Consider the following 26365-nt stretch of genomic DNA (forward strand, 5'->3'; position numbering starts at 1 on the left):
CAAAGACAATTAAATGGTCCAGAATTTGGAATCCTACTTATTTAAACTAATTGAAAGGGCATTATTGATTAAAACCATTTATTTGCAATTGCAGTATTGCCTAATCATAATACTAAGTTAGAAACAAATGTCGATCTAAATCAGATGTTGTGATCCACTTAACAGGACATTAGGAAATAATGCGATAATTAAGAAAACAATAATAACCTGTTACTATAAGTCCATTGCACAACTCACAAGGGATATTTGCAAATGAAACAAGAAAAAAGGAAACCAATTCGAACAACTTTAACTCATTCTTTCATCAATATTACTAATAAAATTTCTTCCTTTCATCTTAATTGTACATCAGAGGAGATACTATCAGCCTTGATGGACCAGAAGCCAAACCAAAGTTATTGACATTCTCATTCTATGTGTCAAATTACTAAAGTGAGACGTAAAGGAAGGTAAATTTTGCTTACCTTTTTTTCCCTTTTCTTTTTCCTCATCACTAGAAAATTATATACTACATTTTGGAAGCTATTCAAATATCTTCTAGCACTGATGATACATGCAATCTCAGTATAAAAGAGGACATTAACAAAAAATGGTTTCCTACAACTGTTATGAAGCAGATGGATGATCTTCACCCTGCTCGACAAGCACGCATCTAGAAGGAGGACCAAACATGCTCAAAAATACCTGCAAACATAAAAGCTACAAAAAATGACTTCTCCTTATATTATTAATTTCTCTCATAGGAGTATCAATGGACTACATTTGGCTGACATTGATTTTTCTATTGAAGATCCATAGCTGACCCCAAAATTTTGGAAATAAAGCTTGGTTGTTATTGTTGTAGGAGTATCAATGGAAATCAATTTTACTTCAACTGTCTAGAATTATTCCTTTTCTTTCCTCTTTTTTTTTTTTGGGGGGGGGGGGGGGGAGAGAGAGTGGGGGTGGGGGGGGATTGGGTCATAACCATGAGCCTCTCAATAGGTGCTAACACCAGCGGGTATCACGAAAATTCAGAATAAACATGTTTTTTTTAATAACTGATACATGGAACAACTAAGATCATGCATAGAAGCAAAACTAGAGGTATTTACTGACTTTCACGTGCCAGGCAACAGCAAGTCAAAACATCCAGTTATCATAATTTGGTATGTTGACATACTGGCCAAAATGGTGAACTTTTTTGTTGCATACTTTATTTTAACATAATTTTTTGGTCCTTCTGTTGCTAAAGAGAGCTTATTGATGTCAAGATTTTTTATGATTCCAGTATCCTCCATGGATACCACAAATCACCAAGATTGTTCATGATTCCATTACCTACATGGATACCACAAAGACAAAGATATTCTACAAGAAAGTAGTGACAAAGTATCTTGGACTTACGGGTAAGAATACAAGTCCATGCAAGAAACCAAGAAGCACCAGTGCCAGGTACATTTTAAAGTAATAAACCTGCAAAACACAAGCAGGGAAGATATTAATGACAATGGAAAATATTGGCTTATTCAAAATTCAGAGGGAGCAATTATTACCACAAAAACTTCTGTCCTTGAGAAACAAAGAACAATCACTCCAACTAGCTTTGTCAATGTGATTCCACTGCAAAATTATGTTAAAGATTTGTATATTTGTTATTGAGATCACTTTAAACTGAAATCAAGCTTCCATTGGAATTTTGACAGCTAGGGCCAAATATTTTGCAACAGGGTCAGGAGGAAATCATGGTTTAATGGTTATCCACAAAATAGGAGGGAATTTAGACCATGCAATTAGACGCTGAATTCATGACTCCAACTACAGCTATGTCAATATAGCACGATAGTCTGTTTATGTCAAAATTAATGCAAATTTCTTAGGAATCTGGACATTAGCTCTGTTGACTGAAAAGAATATTTTACCTGAAGACAGATGCCCCCATTGTACCCAGAGCCTCCTTTGTGCGTTGGTCTTTATCTCCACTGCTTACCTGTACAAGAAATTCCTCTATTATGGCACTAACAAAAACAGTAAAGCCAAGAAAATAAAATATCCCAATATTTGGAAGAGGAGCTATCAGCATCTCATCTCACCAGTCATGACTTTCAAAATAAATTAAGTTTTCACAATGAAGAAAAGCATTCAAAGGTTGAAAGTTCTATTAGTATACTTCTTTGCATAACACTTCCATTTCACTGTTCAAAGAATATTGTAATCATATCAAATATGATATTTGATATTGTTTTCTTTTTAGAGGTTTGCGTAAAAATATTGAAAATAACTTTAATCAAATGTGGGAAATTGAATAGCTTGCAACAAAATATATTTTATATTTCATACCTTTTTTAGAAGAATATTTTCATAATTGAAACAAAAACATAATGTAAGACGGAGGAAACAAACTAAGTTTGCAAGAGTCCATCAAGAAGCCAAGGGTACTAACCGAGAAAGCATGTGTCACATGCACACAAAATTCAACAGCAATGCCCACTGACATAACAAGGTTAACAACAGAGACTGCATTCAATTGGATCTCCAGAATTGCCATCACACCCTGTACAACGTCATCTTGTAAGCAATGTAACAGGAAAACAACATATGGTCAATTCTAAATTAATTAAAGCAAAATTAACATCACCATTGCAAATGAAAAGTTCAATAATTATCAAGGAAGAAAATTACCATGAGATCCACGACAATCATTGCTAACACCAGTAAAATAATTGCCGAACTCCAAAAACTACAATTAATAAGCAAAGAATAAGAAATGAGATCAGTCATTCCAGAAAGATTAAAACTCACTGTCAAGGTGCAAAAATACAAAGGGCTATTATCTAAACCAATAGATAAATATATTGATACTGACCTGCTTGTGATAATTAAACAAACAATAAACACTGCACCTGTTACATCATCAAAGAAATACAATTAATGCTTCTAAAATGTAATAGATTATTACACAAGTCACTATAAAATTTAAAATTTAAATTGATAAAATAAAATTATTTAGACAAATAATAATCAAATAGCACAACACACACCGACAGAGGAGGATATTATTGAAATACAGAAGTAGCAGGCACAATCATATCCTTAGTTGTTTGATGTTTCAATGTAGGAGTTGAAGTTGAATGCCTTAAACTCTATAAGGAATAGTCTTAAATTCCAAAGTGAGGCTACATTCAAGAGTGATCAGAGTTCTTTTGTGGAGGTTTTGTGAATTGTAACTAATTGGGCATCACATACATAATTTTTGTTCACCAAGTTCTTAAAAGTCAATGTTTTAAAGTTTATGATTTCTAAGTTGATCCTCTAGCTCTTATATTAAAGATGTTTTCTAAGCTAAGTTATTTTTAGAAACTAATTGCATTTTAAACTAAGTTTTCCAAAAATTTGTTCTTTGAACTTTTTAAATCTAAGTGATTTTAAATTTGTATTCCTTGGTTCCAAATAGTATTTAGAATGTTTGTCACTTCGTCTTTTATTAAATTGTGTTTTTATACTTTCTTAAGAATTATAAAATATTTTTATAAGCTCTCCAATCCTTATGTGCTTCATAGGAGAGCAAATCATCCTATTTTTTATATTCAATTCAATATTGTGCTCTTGCATATGTCAAAGACTCTTATTACTTAGTAAATATTTGTAATCTGCATAAACTTCACTTATGTTATGAAATATGATATCTGAACCATAAAGTGTCTTGAAAGTTGATTGGATATATGTGTAAGCTCCCTCACAAGGTGGGGAGCACTTAGGGTTGCTTGGAGTCAACACCAAGCATGACTGGAGTAGGCACCAGTTGTAAAACTAAACAAATGTTTATTATCAATCTCAAAACTGTCTTACAAAGCTGAAAAAATGTGCTTAAATAGAGAATAATAAAATGCATAAAGAATCCTTAATTATTAAATGACTGAGCTTGGTAGGTCTTCAAGCCCATTATTAGCAGGCTCCATCCATCAGGCCACAGGTTGAGCCGTCTTCTTTTTACTTTTATGCCTGTAAGTATGTATAATTGGAGGTCTATATCTTGTAACCAACATCTCTCTCCATCAGGGGTTAGATGGTGGTGTCCACTCACAAGGCAGTATGTGAGAACGTGTGATACGTGTGTAGGAGGAGTATACTGGTCAATTTTTTGTGTTGTTGAATGATTTTAAGAATTTAAATGTATATATTTTAAGTGATTTAATTTTGAACTAAATTTAATACTTTTAAGTTGATATCATGATATGGTTATTCAAAATATTCATGTGTGGCATGACTCTATTCCACCATGTGTCATGTATAATTGCTTATTGTAGTATGAATCTGTTCTGCTATGTGTCATGTATATAATTGCTTACCGGGCTATGTAGTTCATTCCTTCATTGATAACTTTTATATTAAAGTTTAACTGAGAGCTGTAGCTTTGGAACACTCAATAAAGTATGCAGATAGAGCTTCATAGAACTTAGACAAATTCGATTGTGATTGGCTTTATCTACAGGATATTAATTATTTCTATTTTGTTTCAGATTATAAGAAATTTGAGGTTCTTTTTTAGTGATGGATTTTTATGTTTTGTAAGAGATTTATTTCACAGTTTAGTAACTTTAACTGACATTTGCTAGACCAATTAGTTAGTCATGTACATAATTTTGTGTTTTATGGATTTGGGTCGTTACAACATAGGTCCCAGTTAAGCGTAATATCAATACTGTTGTTCACACGCACAGACATACATATATATTGCAAGAGGTTATTATTTCAATATACAAGTAGCAGGCAAAATCATATACGCTTCAGGCTGTGCAACCAAGTATTTTGTGCAATAAAAATGAAGACCACTTAAATGCTAAATTTATTAGCACAGGACATAGATCCCATTTAAGTTTCTAAAATCAATGCTGTACTGAAAAAATAAACACTCCAGTTATTCAAATGATAGGAGTTCTCAAATTCACTAACCAATTGCTATGGCAAGGTTCATCAATGCTGTCCTCCATATATCAAGGTATTGCTCAAAAAACATATAAAACACTGAATATGGGAAGATCTCAATCTGCACCAAAAAAGTAATTTCACTTCAACAAATGTAGCATGATTAGCACAAAGCCCATTCTGCAAAATGTTGCACCTATTTTAAGAGAAAGGGAGATAATTCTTATTCATTGAATGGATAGAAGATTCACTATTCTTACTGTTCTACCATCAATAATATAGTAAGATCTTCTACCCAAAACTGGGGCAAGAAATATTTGTAAAGAATTGAGAAGCACTGAAATATTACCTTCAAAGAATCAGAAACCTTTGAACTGAACTCTCGAGCAGCCCTCATTGAATTAACATAGTCAACCTAAAATAAAAGAAAGCGGAGCTCTTTTTAACACAAGATAAGAAAGAAAACAAACAGCATTCTAACTCATGATGAAAGGAACTTTCATACCTGCTTGTTTAGGGGGGTATGATACGTACGGAATGATGATGCTTGAATAATACCATTGTCATATCCTGATGAAGTGTGATTAATTAGCTAATACCAAATTTAATTTTGAAACAGATACTATAGGTTCAATCAATAAATCATTATACGTTAATTTCCTGAGAGTAAATAATGGAAGGACAAATATTAAATCCTACCAACCTTCTAGTTCCACACTAGTAGTGTAAGCCCCATGGCCACCTTTAGCACAATCAGCAGAGGGTAGAGCATCCAGGAACCATGGAAGCTTCTCCTTAAATTGCACCGTAGATGGACGATCATTCTGCAAATCTGAGTGACGGAAGCACTGACAATCTCCACAATTGTTAGTAATTAAGACTTCTCAATTTAAATATGTTAAATAGACAAACAAAAATTGAATTATACTACAAAACAATTAGACAGAAGATTCATCCAAAATTTTTTTTTCCCCAATCTACTGTGCGAAAATTACCGTGGTACAGTCTTTGCATACTCCATTCATGCCACAAGCAACATCATTTGAAGAACAGCAAGGAGGCTGGAAGAGAACAAACTTCAGTAAATTCAATGGGATGTGCTTGGTACTGAACAAGATCAGTATTAATAGCTGAGTCATTTCCCCCAAAACTGACAGGGAAGCATGATTGTTTATAGCACGATCATTGTTATATTCTTACTATGAGAAAGTCATGCATATTTAATCATGATATCCCCTAAAAAAGACAACTTATTACTTTGAGTCTCACTACCCTTAAAGTTGGAAAAGAGCAATTCCAGTTCCATTTTGAGAGCTCATTTTGACCTAGCCTTTATATAATTTCAAACCTTTTTAGTATTATTACAAATTCCAATACTGCAAATGAAATTCTAATGCTAACCTAATTTACAGCAGTCATTAAGCCCAAAAATCATGCAACCAGAAACAGAAAATGTGACAGAAAAGATAGGCCATTATAGGGAAAAAAAACATTATTATTATGCCAATGGACTTATTGGGTCATGACCTGATCATCAGGGGGGCAGTAACTCCCATTTGTGAACTTCCGACAGCACCCAAATGCTTCTGGTGACATCCACACAAGAAAATCATCAAGCCATGATGCAGCTGGCATAGCTATGTAACTTGATTCTGGTGTTAAGGACGCTCTTGCAATCTACAGAAACAAAAGAGACATAATTCATATCAAATAGAACAAACTAAGGGGACAACCAAAGATATAAAAATCACAACAAAAGACAACAAACCAAACCAGTCATTATGTCACCCTTTACAAAAGATTCACATTTATATGAAAGTGATTTACCAAATGTGTGTTATAAGAAAAACATTGAACAACACATCAGACTTTTTATGTCAAAGGAAAAAGGTTTTACCTCATTTAAAAGGGAGTCTGACTCACATTGGCTAATGGAGCATAACTGGTTTGTATGTCTTGATTCTGAGCTGAGGAATAGATCAATATCAGTATTGTAGTCTTAACAAAGTGACATACATGGAAATAAATCAAGGTTCACCCTTCAACCCTCCTCTTCCTCTTCTTTCACAGACACATGGTGGTAAAAATTCAGGTTGAAAAATCAACAGTAACAAAAAAGGCTTCATCAAACACCAGTAATTAAATTTCTGAAGATTAAATTGTATAAAATACACAGGAGGCATGCGCCATGGCAGCTGGCACTTGGTCCTTTCTCTCTTTTTATAAAGGTAGAGAACCACAAGTATGATAAGAAGAATAACAACATAGCTACAAAGGTGATCAAATTGGAGCAAAAAGGTAATATAATGACACTATGATACCTATAATTATAGTTCTTCACAACAAAATAGAGTGGCGGTCCAATTCTGAGATACTCTGAAACATTATTAAAATACCCCTGTAGAAAACAGAATTTTAGTCTTAGCATACACAAAACAAATAGTTCTTTTCATAATATATAGATAATGAGGTGTAAAGTAGTTAAACCTGAAGATAGGAGTCTCGGGGAAGAACAATTTTTTGTTCCAAACCAGGTTCAATCCTAGTGCATAATGCCTATGAGATGTAAAGAAATGAAAAATTAATTAAGATGCATAGGAGGCACAAACGGATAAAAGGAGAATCTCACAGAATGTCAAAAGATAATGATTTTTTTTTTTCAAATATCCACAAAAACTCACAATGCTAGCCAATGCACATCCAAGAAAGAGAGAAATGACAATTATTTTCACTCCCCAAAGACTGAGAATAGGTGCGTGGACTTCCTGAAATGCAAATCAAAGCTCAACTGGATTAGACATTATGGAAAGACAACCATATAAAGAAAAAAAAAATTACAAGAAAAAAGAAATTCAAATCACCACACTAAAATGACCCTATTTTTTGAAAAATAAATATTTAGCATGAATGACTCCTCGAGAATGGACAAAAACAATGTTTATCATTAATGATTACAACTACAATAACATGCATACTATGCTCAACAAAGCATCATGCCATGGCCCAAATACTAAAGGTAGATATCATCATGCATTTTACAGTAAAGTTTCACAAAACCTCTAGTCTCAACAAAACTGTTATCAGTACAACATGGAAAAGTTGTAATCCTTCGGAGTGCAGGTTGGTTCAACATCACTGCTATCAATACTAAGACAGCAGTACTAATATAAACATGCCTAAAAGTAATGTTCAAAAATCGTACATATTCAGTTAAGGTGTTTTACAAAATCAAATGATGCACCCTTAACAATTACATGTCTTAGTGAGGCATGTGAGCAACAACCTCCACAAACAATGGTGGAGGTTTAACTTTCGTAAAGTTACTTTATCTTTAAGATACAAATAAATTGCTTTGAAATGCATAATATTGACACATTGAAATATGTCAGAAACATATCATATGCATGACGTGCACGCTGAATGATAACCCAGGCATGCATAAAATTTTGCTGAAGGTCAGGGAGTATAACAGGCCTTCCAAACTAAAGAAAAGTAACCAATCTCCACACTCTGTGAACATATTTATATTATTATGAGTATGTATGAGACAGGTAAAATTGTGATATCAATGTAATTACCCACTTATAAAAAATATACATGTGTTAAGATAAATTAATAAAACCTAAACACACTTCCTGAGAACATGGTATAAGAACCATATGGGGAAAAGTCACCTTCCCCGCCATTGCAGGTGGTTCGCCATCAACTCCTACATGAATCACTTCCAACGGCCACCTTAAACACACTATCTAATCCCAATAACCAAAATCATACCCATAAACCCAGTACTTTCTCCTGATCTGCACCAATAATGAACCCAATCACCACCCCCAACTGCAGATTTTGTTGGAAAACTCAGACCAACAAGACACCTGATGACCGAGTGAAACATAGCTAAGCGGCCTCATATGGCCTAATCGGCTCCCTAAGACTGACAATGTTACACTGCTCCATAATTTTGTATTGAATGAGTATATTGACAAATTAACCGTTGGATTACATTGTCTTGTTCTAATTTACATGCCTGCAAAATATCAAGCTAATCAGATATCAAATACTATCTCATCACAACGAGTTTAAATTTAATTTATTTTCAACTTAAAAATTATATGCAAAACATGAGTTTATTAATCAAATGGTAAATAACATCCAATTAATATGGTATTTGGCATGGATGTTATGAACAAGGAGAATATGTGATCAAACTATTCAATTCTCAAAATATTAATCTAATAAAAAGTTTTGATAGGTTGATGGCGCAACCATAGTGTGGTTATGGAGTGGTTGATGGAGTTAATTACCATTTGATTTTTTTTTTAATGCTTTATTTGGTTATTCTAAAGTCAAGGTTACTTTTGTAATTTTACTATTGTTGGGTATGGGCCATAGTTGTGGACCTTGGATTTTCTTTTATTAACTAGTAAGTCTTATTTAGTGTAGTATTTAAGTGTGGGCTTTGGTTCAATTCCATCAGGATTTGATTTACTAGTCAAAGGAGTTCTAGTTCTAGTATGAGAAGTTAAGATTTAGGGCCTATGTAAGTGTGATATTGTACTCCAACAAGTTAGAGTTGATCAATAAAAATTGAATGTTTTGCATATTGAGGAAAAACACAAATTGGGAAGAAATTCTATTTCCATTTCTTTTTTTCCCCTTTTATCAACCCTAAATCAAATCTTTCCCCTTTTCTAACCCAAAGTCATTCTTAAACCCTAACCCTCCTTCTAAAGGTTCTAAACCCAAAATCCAAAAATTATCCTAAACCCTCCTCCAAATTGTCCCATGTCAGTGGTGTAATGTCACAAAGAGTTACAATGATCACATAACCATACATGTGAATTCTCAATTATAGAGGACATTGAGGGTACTTTCCATTGAATCCATTGAGTATAAAATCGGATCATTGGTCTAACCTTTAAAAGATAAGACTAACATGAAAATTTCGACAAACAAAAAGAAAGAAAGAAAATAATTACCTTCATATATCGAACCAGGATTCCAGGTTTTCTGTGATCAATGCCTGTAATTTCAGTAGTTAGTCTTAAATTAGATTTAAGTACAGTGTACAAGAAGAGATGAACAGCTTAAAAATGAAAAGAAAACATATATATATATCATGCAAGGAATTCATGCATCAAAAAAACTATATCAGAGGTATGGATCAATTAATTGTAAATTATAAAATAACCAAATATACCTTTATCAGAGTCAGCATAAGATGAAGAAACTCTTACACAAGGAAAGCAATCAACTCTCTTATCCTCAGCTCGGAGAAAGTCAAAAACAATCAAAGCAACAAAAGCAGTAACTTGCAGAAGGAAGTCCAGGAGAACAGCCAATGCTGCAAAAGAATGTGCAAATGGAATTTAAACAATTGACCAGAAATAAAACATCACAATAATAGAAATATAAAAAACTATTTCCCATGCAAAATTTGGAATGCATGAACATTTTTAACCTGCAAACATGGAGAACACACGGCAAGCTGGCATGGGAATAAAACTCCCAACTGCAAAGGCTAAAACCTCTGAAAGACTGGCTAGTGTTATGGATGGTCCAACTTCCACAAGTGCATTGCTTATCCGTCCTTCTAAAGGCAACTCTAAAGGTTGCCGCTTAACAGCATGCACCAGAATACACATATTATCCACCCCAACCTGATATGGCAAAAGACCATAAATATTAAGATACAATGTAAAACAGTACAATGGGGAGAAATGGTGGAATTCATCACTAACAATAGACAAATCATTAACTGATCTTCATACAACTACAACAAGGATGCACCCAAAATCGCTTGTATACATACAAAAGGGCAATCAGTTAACTGCATATGGGTGAAAAATTAATGAAGAAAAATCTTCACAACTAAGATATGACATTTGATATATAGAGTACTAAGCACAACAAAATAAGATTGGTGTGTCTCCTTCCAGTCAAGAACATTGTAATCACAAGTATGACAAACACATAAATCTAGAAGATACAGGAAGGGTAAGAACTTACAGCTAGAACGAGAAATGGAATAACTTCCATAATGATTAGTGTAGATTTAACTCCAATGGCGCTAAAAAATCCAACAGAAGCGAGAACGGACAACATGACAAGCATAACTCCACAGAGACCAAGCAATACCTGGAATCCAGTCATCTTATAATATCAATTATACAAAAAATAAGATAAGATTTCCTTAGCAGAAAATTTAACATTTCTAAAACTAAATAGCAATAGAGCATAGCTCCATAGGAGAATAAAGGTCCATCATGATATAGAAAAACATCGAAACCTTGGATGAGAGCATACCTTAGATGAAATATAGAAAGAAGATAAACGAGGTGTATCACCCAAAGTAAGAGAAATGTAAGCAAACATCACAAGGTAGCTTATCTGCAACCAAAAATGGGAGCAAATATAGACAAGAAATTAAAATCTTCATGTAAAAGTGCATTTAAATATAATATAAGGGAAAAAGAAAAAAGAAGAAGCACATCCACTGTGGACAATCAAGAGTTTCATTATAAATGAGTTCGGAAATATTTCAAAAGGTATAGCTAAAACAAAACTTTCTTACACTAAAAAAAAAATGGGGAAAGAAAAACCTACCACAATAGTAATAGCGTCTGCAGTACTTTCTCTTTTTAATTCTTCCTCAATGGAGCTTTCCGATGAAAAAGAAACTGTTACATTTTTAGATTGCACCATCGGCAACAACTCATCCTATCACACAGAAGGAAACACGTAGAGGGGATTGTGAAAAATGGATAAAAAGCAGCTCTAAACCATTAAAAACCAACAAACTAGTAATGCTAATGTGTGAAAATGCATATAATCAAATCATATCAATAGTTCATTATCAAAAACCCTACTTCCTAAAGCACAGAATCAAAGGCAGAAATACTCTATCCCAACAACTTGGGTGAGCTAGATAAATCCTTTCCCACCATTTTTCAACACATAGGGACATATGTTTTAATCATAGGCTGCCATGTCTTTCCTCATATCCTTCATTTATTCCTTTGCTTCAAGGAAAGAGTTGGTATGTTTTCATTTAGAATGCAGATGAGAAAATGCATATAATCAAATCATATCAACAGTTCAGGATCAGCTATCTTGGTTCCTAAAGCATGGTATTAAAGACAGAAATGCTAAAATCCAACAATTTGGGTTAGGAACATATGTTTTTATCATAGGCTGCCATGCCTTTCCTCAAAACCCTCATTCCTTCCCTTGTTAGAAGGAATAAGTTGGTATGTTTTATAAGTAAAATTTCATTAAATAAGCTCAAAAAACACAACGTAAGATCACTGGATGTGTAAAAAGGGTACACGAAAATTAAACACTAAGAGTACATCAATCAAGTAAGTCAGGAAAAGCAGCAAAAGAAAACAGACCCAAAGCATTAATCCACTCAAACAAAGTCTTGAGGAATAAAAGCTTCTATTCATGTACTGATCTCTCACAACCCTCAAATGTCCTAGAATTCCGCTCCCACCAAATACCCCACATGAGGCAATGTGGAATCATACTCCAAATTGCAGCATTAGCATACCTGTTGAGGTTGCCCTTCCAACTAGCTAAAAGATCCATTAACACCTTTTGTCATAACCCAGTAATCCCCAACACAAGAAAATACCATGGTCCAAAGTTATCTAGCAAGCATGCAATGGAGATGATTTACGGTTTCCTCATCCCTCTTACACATGCAGCACTAGTCTATCACAATTAATCTTCACTTTTGGAGGTCATTGGTAGTAAGGATCTTCCCCAAAGCTGCTGTCCAGAGGAAAAAACTGATCTTTGTCATATCTTTAGGCCAACATAAATTCTTCCAAGGAAAGGACTGATGAGAGGTCAAGTGCAACACTTTATAACATGGTTTGATTTCAAAAACATTCCGTGAAGATGGAGTGCAGCAAGTGTATTTATTCTGCCTCTTCTTATCTGCCCAGTATAAATCAGATCCATAAAATTGGCAATTGATTCCAGGTCCCGATCCTGGACAGGGCAAACAAACCTGACATCCCAGTGATAACTATCCCCTAAAAAAGACAAAGCCCTCCACAAAAGCATCCTTATCACTGCATTATAAAATAGTTCTGGGAAATTGTCCCTTAGAGAAAGCCCCCTGCACCATGAGTCTTGCCAAAACCTAATTGAAGAGGCATCCCCTACCTTGAAAGTGATAAACTGCTTAAAGCCCTTCCAACCCTTTTTAATGTCTTCTAGAGGCTTATCCCATACAGCCCCAAAAACTTTAGTCTAATCATAGAATAGCATGACTTGGGTGATCTAAATTTTGTTGCTATGATCACTAAATGTCATATTTAAATTGTCTTGCATATAATTTAGAATGATTTAAATCAAATAAACATGAATTTTAAACTAGATTCTAGCTTCAATTTGTAGATGACTTCAATGCACTTACTTGAACTTCATAAATCATAATAAATGAATAACGACTTATAAAAATGTGCTATGCTTTGTAACGAACAGGAATGGACAATTTTATATTGATGGATGATTTACCAAGTCATGAGGAAAAAATTGCATACGGTAAAATTGATGCAGGACAATGAACTCCAAAAAGGGAGACTTGTTTGGGAAACCAAAAAAAAGAATAAAACAAAATGGACAGAACCTAGGAATATTATAGCACCTAGGGTTTCGTGGAATCAGCACCAACCAAGAGATCATGATATTTACCCAAGAATCAACACCTAGCTTACTTGGAATCCGCACCAAGAACTGGAAGAAAACTCCCAACCCAAATTCCATTAATCAATGAACAAAACATCTAAAATAGACATTTTTGATCCTTTTAAATAGGACTCAAATATATCATACATTGAAAGAAAATAAACTAGTAATGAGACTACATAAGATATGGAAACAAATATCAAATAGAATCAAACTCCTCTGATAGCATTAATCAGTGTCAATTAGCGTCAATCACGATCAATCAGTTCTAAGAAAAATCAATCAAAATTAATAAGTCAAATCTAGTGTCCAAACCAAGAATTGCCGAAACACTTCCAAAAACCAGATATTCAATAATACAATCATAACAAAATTCTCAGACTATGCGAAATGGTATAATAGGACTTGCACGGATATATTATTATGTAAATTCCACATAAAATGCATTTTTCTTATAATGACACTTTTGTAGATGTGTCTAATACTTGAGAGTAGGGCATAGAAAAGAACAATTGCAAGAAAAAAACTACTGGAATGACACTAGTACAGTGAACAAACCTTCACTAACTGAATAAAAGCTTTCTCCCAAGCCACTGCCTTTTGCGTTTCGTTCCCTTCTTTATCAATAGCATTGTTTACAGGGTAAGTTATTATGAATGCAGAAGCCTGTCATGGAAATATCACTGTAAGGTTACCTAAAAATAATTGTTCCCAGGGGAACCTCCTATGCAGTGATCTAAAATCCAATCAAGTTTGCAACTTCAAAGGGATGAAAAGATTACCTCAGAATAATTGTTCCCAGGGAAACCTCCTAATGCAGTGCTTGGATCTAGAGGACCTTTAAATGCACTCATACATTTATCTGCAGAAGAATAATGCTAAAAGGATAGAAATAAAGTGTCAGTAATTAAGAGGGGCAGAGGAGGCTATAAAGCCATGACATGAGGTTAAAAAATCTATTCATAGCTATGGCAAAAGAGTCTCTTCAAAGCCATTGGATAAATTTGAAAGATATAGACCAAGAAAGCATACAAATATATGAATGGACAAAACTAGGCACACTAATATGTGAGGCTGGTCATCCAATTCAGGAATGAAAACATTGCTGCAATTCTTTTATTTTATTTTGATAAGCATCTAAAATTTGATAACTCTTAAAATGGCAGATCAATTTCACATTATAAGACTACCCAACATCACATTCATCATTTCTGCTCAGATATATATTATTTACTTTGGCATAAAAACAAGTGCTCAAATTACAATGCCAGAGCCAAAAAAAATATTCAGGGGGGCAAGCAAAATATATCATTAGGAGCGGATGCTATAGGTTGAAATTCTCTCAAAAAAAAAAAAAAAAAAAAAAAACCTTGCATACACTTTAACTTAATGAGCTACATATGGTATAAGATTAATAACGGGAAAAATATTGCACTAATCATTTGCATAGATGTAGTACAATTTTTTAAATCTAGGGGGCCATTAGTTAAATTTTATATATAAATTCTATTTTTTTATATAAAAAATAGAGGGAGTGGGGGATTTTCAAAATCTGCCCCCTCCCCGATCCTCCGCCCTGGTTCAAAAGACAATTTCTTTTGTGGGAAGATAAATTTCAGATACCTAAATTCATCACCTATCCACCTGATATTAAGTAAGTATCAAGCAGTTGGATTGGAAACATATGTACAAGTACCTATACCATTTAAGCCTACTATCACTTTGAGTATACCAATCCCAATCCTATATATCCATACAAACAAATATAGAATCATATTATTAAATTGATTAAGATTGTATTGTCTCTGGCAACTTATCTTGAAAATGAAAATCCTAAAGAAATGGGAAGGAAAACTTTATCAAAATTCCAGGCATGTGAACAGACAAATCAGCAGAAACAAGCTCTCCGGCTTTCAACAACATGAAGATGGAAATTACCACAACATACCTCAAAACAATACTTAAGGTGTTCAACTCCCCCATAATTATCGTAATTTTCTGGATCCATCTTAAAATACTGTCACCAAGAAGAAAAAACAAACAGGAAACTGCATGTTAATTACATGACTCTAACTTGTTAAAATATATATATATATATATATCTCATGCTATCAAATATCAAGGTTCCCTAGCCATAATGAATAATTAATATCATGCATCACTTCAATAAAAAGAGATTGTAAACAGTTTAAGATGTTAACAAGATGCAATGACAAGTTGTAAATTAGAGATATGGTATTATTGCACCACAAAAAAAGAAACAGAATGTCAATGGCAGATGCTGCCCATCAATGAAAGATTAAAATAGCTACTTTATATTTTAAATTAAACAAGAAAAGGAAATATTAGCTTGGCAATGTCAATTTATGTTTAATAAAAAAATTGCTGATGTTTCATAAAGGTAATAAACAAATAAATAAAGGAAAAAAAAAGGCTAATAGACTAGTCTCAGTGACTTTAACACAAGTACAGAAGAAGTGTATGTATGAAAATAGCATGTCTTTAAAATACTTGGATTAGACTTCCTTTGAAGTGCATAAAATTGTGCACAGCACAATTAAAATTAAATCAGGAATATTAATTGCACATGAAAATAAGAAAATAAGATTTTGAAAGCTTCATCAGTCATCCCTACAGTTCATAGTATGCATTACCCAAAACAAGTTTACCTGCAGAACACTTTGAGTGGCACAATCCTGGTCTAGCGGCTTCATACAAATATCATTGAGACTTATCATTGATCCTAAATAATTTGCACGAATTCCATCAACCTGAAGTTTTTTTTAGAAAATACGGAAAAAAACAAAAAAAGACAAATTGTTAACCACACTTGCCCAAAAATAAAAATCGAAGGCAAAATATAATTACATACAAATTTTTAACCATGATTACCCAAAAAAAAAAAAAACGAAGGAAAAGTATAATTACAAATTAAATCATAGTCCACCACAAGTCACATAATCTAGTTACAACTAAAAAGCTATACCAGAATGGATACCTTCTTTTGTATTTCAAAAAGTAACTTGATGTTGTCCTCTGTCACTATACTTGGTAATTTGCCATCCACAGCATCTGGAGTTGTTGCTAATATAAGCTGGATAAAGTTAAAAAATAAAAAGGCATGGTTAGCTACATCAAAATTAAATAAATACTACAAATCCTCCTGCTATAATATTTAGTCTCAACTTATCAAATCCCTGATGTTGTATCAAATCACATAATATTTAGTCTCAACTTATCTACTCCCTGATGTTGTATCAAATCACAAGTACTATTTTACCAATGGACTCGGTATTGGATAAAAACTGAGACAAATAAAAATTTACAAATACAGTAAATTACAATGATGCTGATTAAGGCACATAAAACCTATGCATATTATTCTTTGAAAGACAACAACACTCCCCCACCCCCACAAATGAAAAAGAAGTCAAAATTAGGGTGAAAAAATTGTTATACAGGTATTATTCTCTGACAATGCATGAAAGGAAAGAATAGGGGCATATAGACTAGTAATAATAATAATAGAGGCATATATATTTATGCACTCAAACACGATAAGACGGGCAACATCTGTTAAAAGCACAAGCAAAGACTGGATCTTGGTCTCCATAAGGCCTTAAAGAAATTATTTACCTTCTAAACCTAATGAAAGCATGCTAAGTTGACAAATAAATAACTATACACACACAGACATATTATGTAGAACCTGTTCGATTCTGTAAAAAGGTGCAAGGTGGCTGTCAAAAAATTGCTTCTCTTCTGCAGCTTTACTCCCAGGCCCTACCCACAGCTGAAACAGTGTACAAATCACAGTTAAGAGGCTTATAGGCAACACATATATGTTAGTGAAAATAACACACTAAGAATGATTGCATTGAAATTGAGAAGACTTGTGAAACAACTAAACAAAACCTGTAATATTGCACATTGATAGTGGCTCTGATAAAATATAATCTACTCTCCCCTATGACAGTAACGCCCCCAAACTTTTTTTTTATCTGTTTCTTATGATGCTTTTGTAATTTTTGCTGTCTTGAATCCCAAATTTCTATTAGCATCTCCATAAACATTCTCCCAGTAATTCATCAAAGTTTCCAAATTCTTTTATTTTTAAGAGTCTAAAATTCTTTTAAAATGAATCTCATTAACAGTTGCATAAAAACCTTGTAGCCAAGGAAATATTTCAGTATAAAAAGACCACTAAAGGTTTGAAAATCCGAGATTCCCATGTTTCTTAAAGCTAAAATCATAAAAACAGACAAAAATATTGCATTTAAAGTCAAAACAACCACTCCCAACTGAGGAACTAGAAATATAAGCATGCTATAATTGTGTCAATGAAAATGACCATAGGAACTTTCAATTGGCAAAAAACCATTTCATGCATTCATCAGTCCAAGGAGCTTAACATGTACAAGAGAATCTATGTCTCTAAGTGTGAGTGAGATAATTGCTCTTGGTATTACACAAATTATCTTCCTATCATGAATATATGCAAACCGCAAAGTTGGATTCTGACTACAGCAGAAGTGCTGTGATGAGAAAACACAAAGACTTAATTCCAAGAGGAAAACTCAAGCAGATTTGAAAACAATGGAAACCAACAATAAGGCCTTAAACAAGGCACTGGGAATTAAAAAGAAAGATCTTTATGCGCCAAATCATACCTTCTCAGGCCGTGTTTCCACCTTGAAACGGACTAGACCCAAACAAAGCACAAGAACCATTGCCAATGATGAACACAAAACTAAGGTTGGATTTCTAGCAACCCATGTTCCATATCTCCTGAACACGAAAACATATACACAATGTCAAAGATCATTCTGACTGTACCAATGTGAGCATCAATGGCATTTCAATGACCTATAGAAGTTTGACATGTATCCTTGCACTACTGAAAGTTGGACCCCATTCCTAATTTGAGGATGATCTTCGAGCATCTGACAATCAAAGAAACTTGTAATTATATAAGCCTAAAAATGGAAGAAACAGATAGTAATACAAAAAAGCGGGGTGGGGGGGGGGGGGGGGGGGGGGGGGGGGGGGGGGCATAAATTCTTTTTTATAGGTAATATACAAGAATTTATGTTGGTTGCTGACACTAATTCTTCATATTCAGACAAACAAGATTCAAGCAAAAAGAAGATGCATGTGCATGAATGTGGCAGGTGACTTCAGGTTCCCACCTTCTCTCTTTTTTACTAAGCTACAGCATAAATAATCCACAAGATTCACAACTGAAAATATGAAGGATACTAGAAGCATTAGAGTTAGAAACCCAATTAAGAACATTAATACCATTTCACAGTGGCAGAAAACACATATTTCGCAAACAGGACACAGCAAAAGGGACATTAAAGAGTCAACAGGTAGAGTTTGAGACAATAAAAAAACAGCAAAATAGGGAAGAAAGAATTGATTGAACAAATACAAGGCAACAATGAGTCAGCTAGCCCATGCTCCAACTATATATATATTACTCTTATTTCTGATCCAGTGATTAGGACATCTAGTACACATATAAATAACATTATCTAAAATATGGAAACCATAGTAAAAACTCCCAAAGGGTCAGAGGACGTGCAGGAGCTACCATAACTCTAAATTACTGGGTCTCTACACAAACTCCTCCAGGAGATGCCCACAAATTTTGGACAATGGACAGTGAATAATTTTTAGCCAAAGCTAATGAGTGAGAGCCTCAAACTCAAGTCAAATTATAAATTTTCATTACTATAACGAGGATGTCAGTTAAATCATTAGAAGTGGGTGGTAAATCAGCATGCACCTGCATAGGGAGGTTTTCATCCTTTTGCCTGTTAACAGAATGTAGTTGACCACCATCGTTGACATTCAAAAATGGTTTTGTTCTAGAACGTGGGTTCCTTTCTCTTGTCCGATGAAACAAACCCCATCCTAAAAACGTAGAAACCAATGTGATATACAGGATTGCTAAAGCAAAGTCAATACATTTGGCCTGCAGTTGGCAAACATGGAAACCACATTAGCAAAGTCATCTATGTTATAGAAATTCACAAAAATCCAAAAAGAAAGAATGCCCTACAAAATTATGCATCTAGAATAAACAAGTAAATGAAAGCAACCGCTCAGGTTTGGAACTAAGTACATATGTTCTCTCACCTTTAGAGACCCAACTCTCAGTGAACAGGAACCTGCTTTGTGGTGAGCAGGAGGAGCTGTATTAGAGCAGACTGGAGATGAGGGGCAATCACCACAGGAGCAGCCCAATGAAATATCACCACATGAGTAAATAGAAACATTCATAGGTTTCATTCCAGATGACTCAGTAGCATTTGAAAGGAATTTAATGGCATATGGTGAACCAGGCGCGCGCAGTTCAGCCTGTCTACCAATAAAGGCAAACCATTCTGCAAAACAAAAATCACAATATAAGCACTAAAACTAGAACACAACCTGAATAATGAGTAATAAAGAAAGAAATTAAAACATGTTCCAGTTTCTTTTTATAATCCCAGACGTTTTATATAAGAAAAAGAAGTGGCTTTTTCTATCAAATTATTTTTGAGTTATCACTTTAAGCAGGGGAAACAGAAAAACAAAAAGAACCATCAGCAACAATTTTTTCTAGTCATGGACACCTAATAGACCTAGGACTCATGCATCTCTTCCTTTCTCACTTCAAGTCCTTAATGATTATAATTTCCTTTTTAAAAATAATAATAACAATAACAACAACAACAATAATAATAATAATAATAATTTGTATTAAAAATCAAAATGCAAGATTACAAATGTTGTTTAGGACAGTGAGGTGCTAGGTGTGTACCCAGCTATATACCCAAAGAACTCTCAAAAAAATGCAAAGATCTATAATTTCTACAAAGTATTTGGTATATCCATCTTTACTGATAACCAATTAAATAAAGAGCTCACAACAATTGATTTGAACCTCACAGTTGACGACTCCTCTGCCCCTTAAAAGTTCTTCTATTCCTCTCCCTCCACAAAATCCATATCAAACATAACGGTACTAAATTCCATGCTCTATGTCTAAAGGAGATTGGTTTCCATCTCCAACCTTGAAGAATCAAGTGCATAAAGTTGGGCATCACCCATCAACCTCCACACAACACCCAAAAAAAACCCCATAACCCATCAAAAGTGCCTCTTTATATTTAAGCAATCGTAAAAAACCTCAAAACTCATTGCTCAAATAAGACTCTGATTCCACTATTTTCCCAAAGTCATGTACTCCCAATTTGGATCAATAATATGGCCAGAATAACTAATTTCATTTACGTCATCTGTACCAACCAATTATTGGGCTCATTTAGATGCAACTCTCTAACCAAAGAATATCTCATTCTGCAACACTGCCATCCAAAATCAGTTATGATTCTAAAAGGAATACTAATAAGACCATATATTCTTTAAAGTTGACTAACAGCTAGGGACCATGTATTCAGTGGAGCTATCAACTAGGTCTTTCATCTATCCCAATCATTGAGTAATGCCTTTTTTACTCATGGCAAAACTGATTGGAAAGCAGTCAAGCACAATACTACACTATAATCTAGGAAAGTGAAAATTTCAAAATACATGCTTTTATTAATGTCTCTGAACATATGATGGAATAAGAGTACAGGTAATCATGACTAATTGACCATCTGCTTCCAAATTCAAAAGGTCTAAAATAGTCCATAAGTTGCACAAATTTCTAATCAATTAGAAAATTTTCAGCAAATTAGTTTGTTCCAAACACAGATGGGTCTATAGATGATGGCTAAGCCATTCTCGCATAGGCAAGGACATGGGAAACCTTTTACATCTCTTGTATACTTCCCATGTACTTGGATTGTGGCCCTTTGCTCTTCTAATGAATATTTTTTACTTATCACAAAGTTTACACTCAAAAACATGATTCATACAGTAGAAGTCTCAATAACCATCCCCCACTTTAGCATAAAAATATTGCACACATATCCTAAGGATGCAATTTTAGAAGGATCAGATTACCTTTAAAATTTTGAGCACCAGCACCAATAAATTGTATAGCCCGAGAATTCATGGTACCAAACTTTACATCCTTGCAAGAATCATATAACCCTTCACCAAAACTGTCAGTTACGTAAAAATCAATCCCATCCACAGTCATATTGTTATTAACCTGAAAAAGGAATGAGTTTCATAAATAAAGTTAAATGTTTACGTGCACCATTATGTATCTATCTCCAATAAGACATACACACATGTATGTATGTCACAATCACCTCATCAAATGAGAACAAATACTTTAAAGACTTATTTGCTGAAGCAATTCCAAACTTGTATCCAACAAAAGATATTGAAGTGAACAACAATAGAATATACAGGAAACCTATGAGGACACAGTAAGACCAGATATCTAGTTGATGTTGCTGCTTGTATCTTAGGAGAATATCATTAGATATGGGCTACACAATGCTGTTAAAATATGTGCTCTGACTACTCAATTTAAGAACCAAAAACCATTTATAAATAACAAGATTCCAAATGAATTTATAAGATGTACTTGTTGCAAATAGTTTTGAATTTCATTATACAGTTGAAGCACAATGAGGCGCTGGTGCAGACACCAAAATTAGCGCTACTTTAAATTTCCAATGATGTAAAAACTTATTTTATAGGGGATCATGTGAAATTATGTTTTAAATGGTTTATTTATTTATTTTCCTTATTGATTTATTCCTTATTCCCAATTACTGGTGACTACTCCTAACAACCTAGTTGCTGATGCCTAGGTTTTCCTGCTTGGTGCTGATTCCTAGGACTTTCTCTTTTCTTATTCTACATTCCTTTATCTCCCCTTTCCTATCCCTTTGAACCTGTTCTGCATCGGGGGCATAACAGAATGATAAAATCAAAAGCTATCTTCAATTTTTGCAGGGAATGATAAGTGGGATCCTGACCTTGGAAATAGCAGTCACATTGATAAATAAACTCTGATTTGGAGAGCAGGTAAGCTCACAGAATAGATTTAAGAAGTTTCTCAAGCACGCTGGACAACCTACAAGAAAAGGGATCGCCTGCAAGAAAGGATAAACGTAAAACACATATATAATGGATATTATTAAAGGGATGCTGGACATCTTGTAAAGAAAGTGCAAGAAGAAGAATAATATATGAAGAGCTCAGCAAGGCACACTCAAGTCCTAAACAATTAATGAAACCAGTAAATATGTGGACTGTTGGCACATGTACCAACAACATTAGTAGACTAGGAAAAAAAAAATCATCAGTGCAGTATACGTGAAAAATATTCATCAACTCAGTTCATATGTATCTAAGAAAAACAGAACATTTTCCAATTCTAATTCCATTTCTGTGAAACATAAGCCTGGTGGTTTCAAATTTAAAAACAAATCTAGAGAAATTAATATTTTTTATTCAAACTATAACAAAAATCAGGCAAACTATAGACTTTGGACAAAGAAAACAGAAAACCAAGACTGCCATTGTTATGAAGACAAATTACTGTTAGGCTTTCCCAAACAAGTAAAAAATATGAATTATCACATCCAATATCATATAATGCCTGGTCTAATTCAGGTGTGGCCAATCTCAGCAAACAATACAAACAAACAAACAAACAAGACAAAAGAAGAATCTTACTTGCTGGACTTGTTCCCGTAATGTATTAAACTGAGCTTCCGTACAACAAACATTTCCAGTAATTGTAGGACATAAACTTTGGATCTTTGATGAAAGCAACTCATCTGGCTGGGAAGCATAACAATATGAAACCGTCAGGTAATAACAGCAAAAAGCTTAAAACTAACAGACCCAGAAGTAAGATAGACTGCTACCCACCCTGCTACTGAAACAGGGGTTAACCAGCAACCAAAGAACCCCATATCTTGGATAGAAACGTTCAAAGGAAATGACTAGTGCGCACAAGCTATTGCACACAAAGTTGTGTGTAACATTTTTTTTAAGTCATGATTTCATTTTTTTTAAAAAAATTTACACACAACTTTGTGTGTAACATGCCGTAAGTTCAGAGGGGAAAAAAAATACACTAGATGTAGATTTAAAAAAAGAAGCCATGCCCATACCCCCGACGCACACATAGATACAAGGCTAAAATAACGACAATAATAATAATAATAGTTGTAATAGTGATGTTAACTTCTGTGGTGCTGAAGAGCTAAAATCTAAAATAGAAATTTACAATTCTACCAAAAAGAAAGAGACAATTGTAACAAATACCTTCACGGTAGGGGAACCGTATGGACAGTTCAATAATTTGCCATCCTCTCGTTGTCCACAGATGTCATACATTGCACAATACTCTTCAGAATGCCTTTCCCTAAACAACATCAACAACTAAAATATCTCAATTTTACGAAACAAAAATCGAATTCTTTCGCCATATATAGTAAAGCTACTGCTACGAACAAGACGTTCGAATCTTGCGAATTTCAACAATCAGGACTCAAAGTAAATTAAATGTTATAAATTTTGCAATCATTAAAAAAAAACAAAAAACAAAATCAAGCTTATTCTTCAGTATATTCAACACTCAGAGTGAAAACAAAACAGCATTAGCAACCACATCATTTAGAAACTGAGCAATTTTATATACTAATTTAATACACCAATTGCAATACTTACTATGATTTGTAGTTTAGCATTTAAAAAAATAGATATAAATTTTTTTTAATTAAAATTAAAAATAATAAAAAATGAAGAAGAAGAAGAATCACCCTGATGTGACAGAAGGAGTCAAAAGAAGCCGTGTATCAGACCTCTCTGCAGTGACTATAGATTGTGTAAATAAGACCTGCACATACATATATTTTCAAACTCAGCAAGATCAGACACACAAATTCTCCATGAAGCTACACACACACTCACACACACACACACACACACATATAAAAGAAGAGCACACATAATATGCATGTATAAGATAACTCGCCAAAATTCACTTTCCAAATTATTATTACTATTTAATTTTAAAACTCGGTTTGGTTACTAAGAAAACACTAGTAGAAAATAAAGTAAGAAAGAAATTGCTCTGTTTCCACTTCGATTTTTCTTTTTTTTTTAATTTATTTGAAAATATTTAAACGATGTAAATCGAGAATTTCTTATAATCATTCATTAACTTTCTTTTCTGTAATTTTCCTGAAAAGGAAACGGAAAAAGAAGGAACCGAGAAATCAGGGAAAAGTTGAGAGAGAGAGAGAGAGAGAGAGAAAATCAAAGAATCGAGCAAGAACAGGAGGAGGAGGAGGAAGAGAAGCATCAAATCTCTTCTTCTTGCCTGAAACAAGGAAACCGAGAAGAAAAACCCTAGAAAAATCTCCATCGTTCTTCTTCTGCTCCAGATTTCCGTTTGAAAACGAGTCATGCGCTTTGTCTCTCTGTTTCTTTCTCACAGAGCGAAGCTCCGAGTGGAAAAAATAAAAGCGAGCCGTTGAACGGTTGAAGGGTGTTAGAAACGTGTTGAGTTTTATGAAGTGAAGAGAGTCAAAATCCCGTATTTATAGTAACTTACTGACATAGTGAGATGGAACTTACTTCAGTACTGTCCTACTGGCTACTGATGTTGCCAACTTTACTGTTTTCGAAAAGAGATTTTTTTTTTTTTTTTTTTTTTTCCTCTCAAAATCTACGTATGACTTTAATTTTACGAAATTACCCTTGCTTTCGGTCGATTTGTCTGGAATCTAGATATGGTCATTTTTTGTTTCTTTTTAATCGATAAATTCGATTGCCTTGGTCGAACATTGGTCATTGGAGTGGGTATGTTTATGGGAGTGAGGATGTTTCAGTAATTTGGCTTATTAAGATCAAAGGACTTGCTACTTTACGCCAGGTAGTAATGTGAAAAGTCAGGCGCAATGCCATAAGGACTTAAAAGTCTGATTCAGATCATGTACACACTACACTACAGTAAAGTTACTATAACTTTATTAAACATTAGCTATAAGTGCCTCCATTAAAAACACTTATATTAATTAAGATAAATACAGTTAAATTTTTTTTTTTTTTTAGAAAGTATAGTTAAATGTTATAATTGAGTAATTTCAACTAAATTTAACCAGTTAACATTAAAAGCTTAAATTATATTTAAAGAAGGATAATTATTCAATTTTCCACTAGTAATTTTCATTTCTCGCATGAATGGTAGGTTCTATTATTAATTTAATTGATAAGAAGTGTTACGTCAACAACATTTTCACAGCATTTTTGCAACAAATACTAAGTAACAAGTTTTTAATTTGAATCTACCACTGGAATTACTTTTTTACTGACCAGTAACAATTCGTAACAACCTGCCACATAAATTTTGTTATAAAAATGTTGTGGACATAGTCACGCAGCATTTCTCTTAAATATAAAATATTAGATACAAAAATTTATATTTGGCCCCCCAAATTGAAAATTAGTCATTTCAAATTGTAAACTGACCCAAAAATTTAAATATTAAATAATCATGTTGATTTATACATGTTCTTTATACGCCCAAGGTTAAAAGTTTAAGATTTTAAATTTTTGTGCTACATTTCCACGAAAGTGCTTGTTATTTTTTTTGACCATGTGTTTGTTTGTCTTAATTTTCAACTTAACAACACAAATTAGTATTTTTAGTAAGAAGAATATTGGACATATAACAATAATAAATATGATTTTTCAACTTTTGTGGCTAATACTATTTTATATGTGAAAGTTTTAATTTTCATGTATTAATTTGTTTTTAATTTTACTATATTTCTTATTATTGAATAGT

The 26365-nt window shown here is 33.5% G+C and overlaps 1 protein-coding gene across 1 annotated transcript; it reads right to left on the bottom strand.

Moving 5' to 3' along the window:
* Positions 1-269: 269 nt before the first annotated feature.
* Positions 270-25095, bottom strand: LOC115974642 (NPC intracellular cholesterol transporter 1-like). Its single transcript, XM_031095082.1, has 39 exons — positions 24896-25095; positions 24333-24409; positions 23836-23935; positions 23239-23346; positions 22536-22652; positions 21604-21754; positions 19747-19994; positions 19394-19582; positions 18469-18545; positions 18273-18390; positions 17312-17395; positions 16601-16696; positions 16272-16373; positions 15551-15619; positions 14385-14480; positions 14161-14268; positions 11509-11622; positions 11209-11292; positions 10912-11040; positions 10364-10562; positions 10103-10246; positions 9882-9925; positions 7587-7670; positions 7393-7461; positions 7227-7303; positions 6803-6872; positions 6433-6582; positions 5901-5966; positions 5609-5753; positions 5411-5475; positions 5255-5320; positions 4933-5026; positions 2846-2882; positions 2662-2719; positions 2423-2533; positions 1902-1969; positions 1536-1602; positions 1387-1455; positions 270-684 (listed from the first exon to the last, which is right to left on the bottom strand). Exons 1-39 carry the CDS (start codon positions 24980-24982, stop codon positions 607-609), a joined length of 3915 nt encoding a protein of 1304 aa, XP_030950942.1. The 5' UTR covers positions 24983-25095; the 3' UTR covers positions 270-606.
* Between the last annotated feature and the right edge of the window lie 1270 nt (positions 25096-26365).

Source organism: Quercus lobata, chromosome 2 (genome assembly GCF_001633185.2).
Source record: "Quercus lobata isolate SW786 chromosome 2, ValleyOak3.0 Primary Assembly, whole genome shotgun sequence".
Lineage (NCBI taxonomy): Eukaryota > Viridiplantae > Streptophyta > Magnoliopsida > Fagales > Fagaceae > Quercus > Quercus lobata.

Coding starts and splice junctions, on each gene's coding strand:
- LOC115974642 (XM_031095082.1), bottom strand. CDS start 24,982: ATGACTCGTTTTCAAACGGAAATCTGGAGCAGAAGAAGAACGATGGAG. Junction 15,620..16,271: donor CCACTCAAAGTGTTCTGCAG/GTAAACTTGTTT, acceptor TCTTGGTGACAG/TATTTTAAGATGGATCCAGA. Junction 1,603..1,901: donor ATGGGGGCATCTGTCTTCAG/GTAAAATATTCT, acceptor ATAATTTTGCAG/TGGAATCACATTGACAAAGC.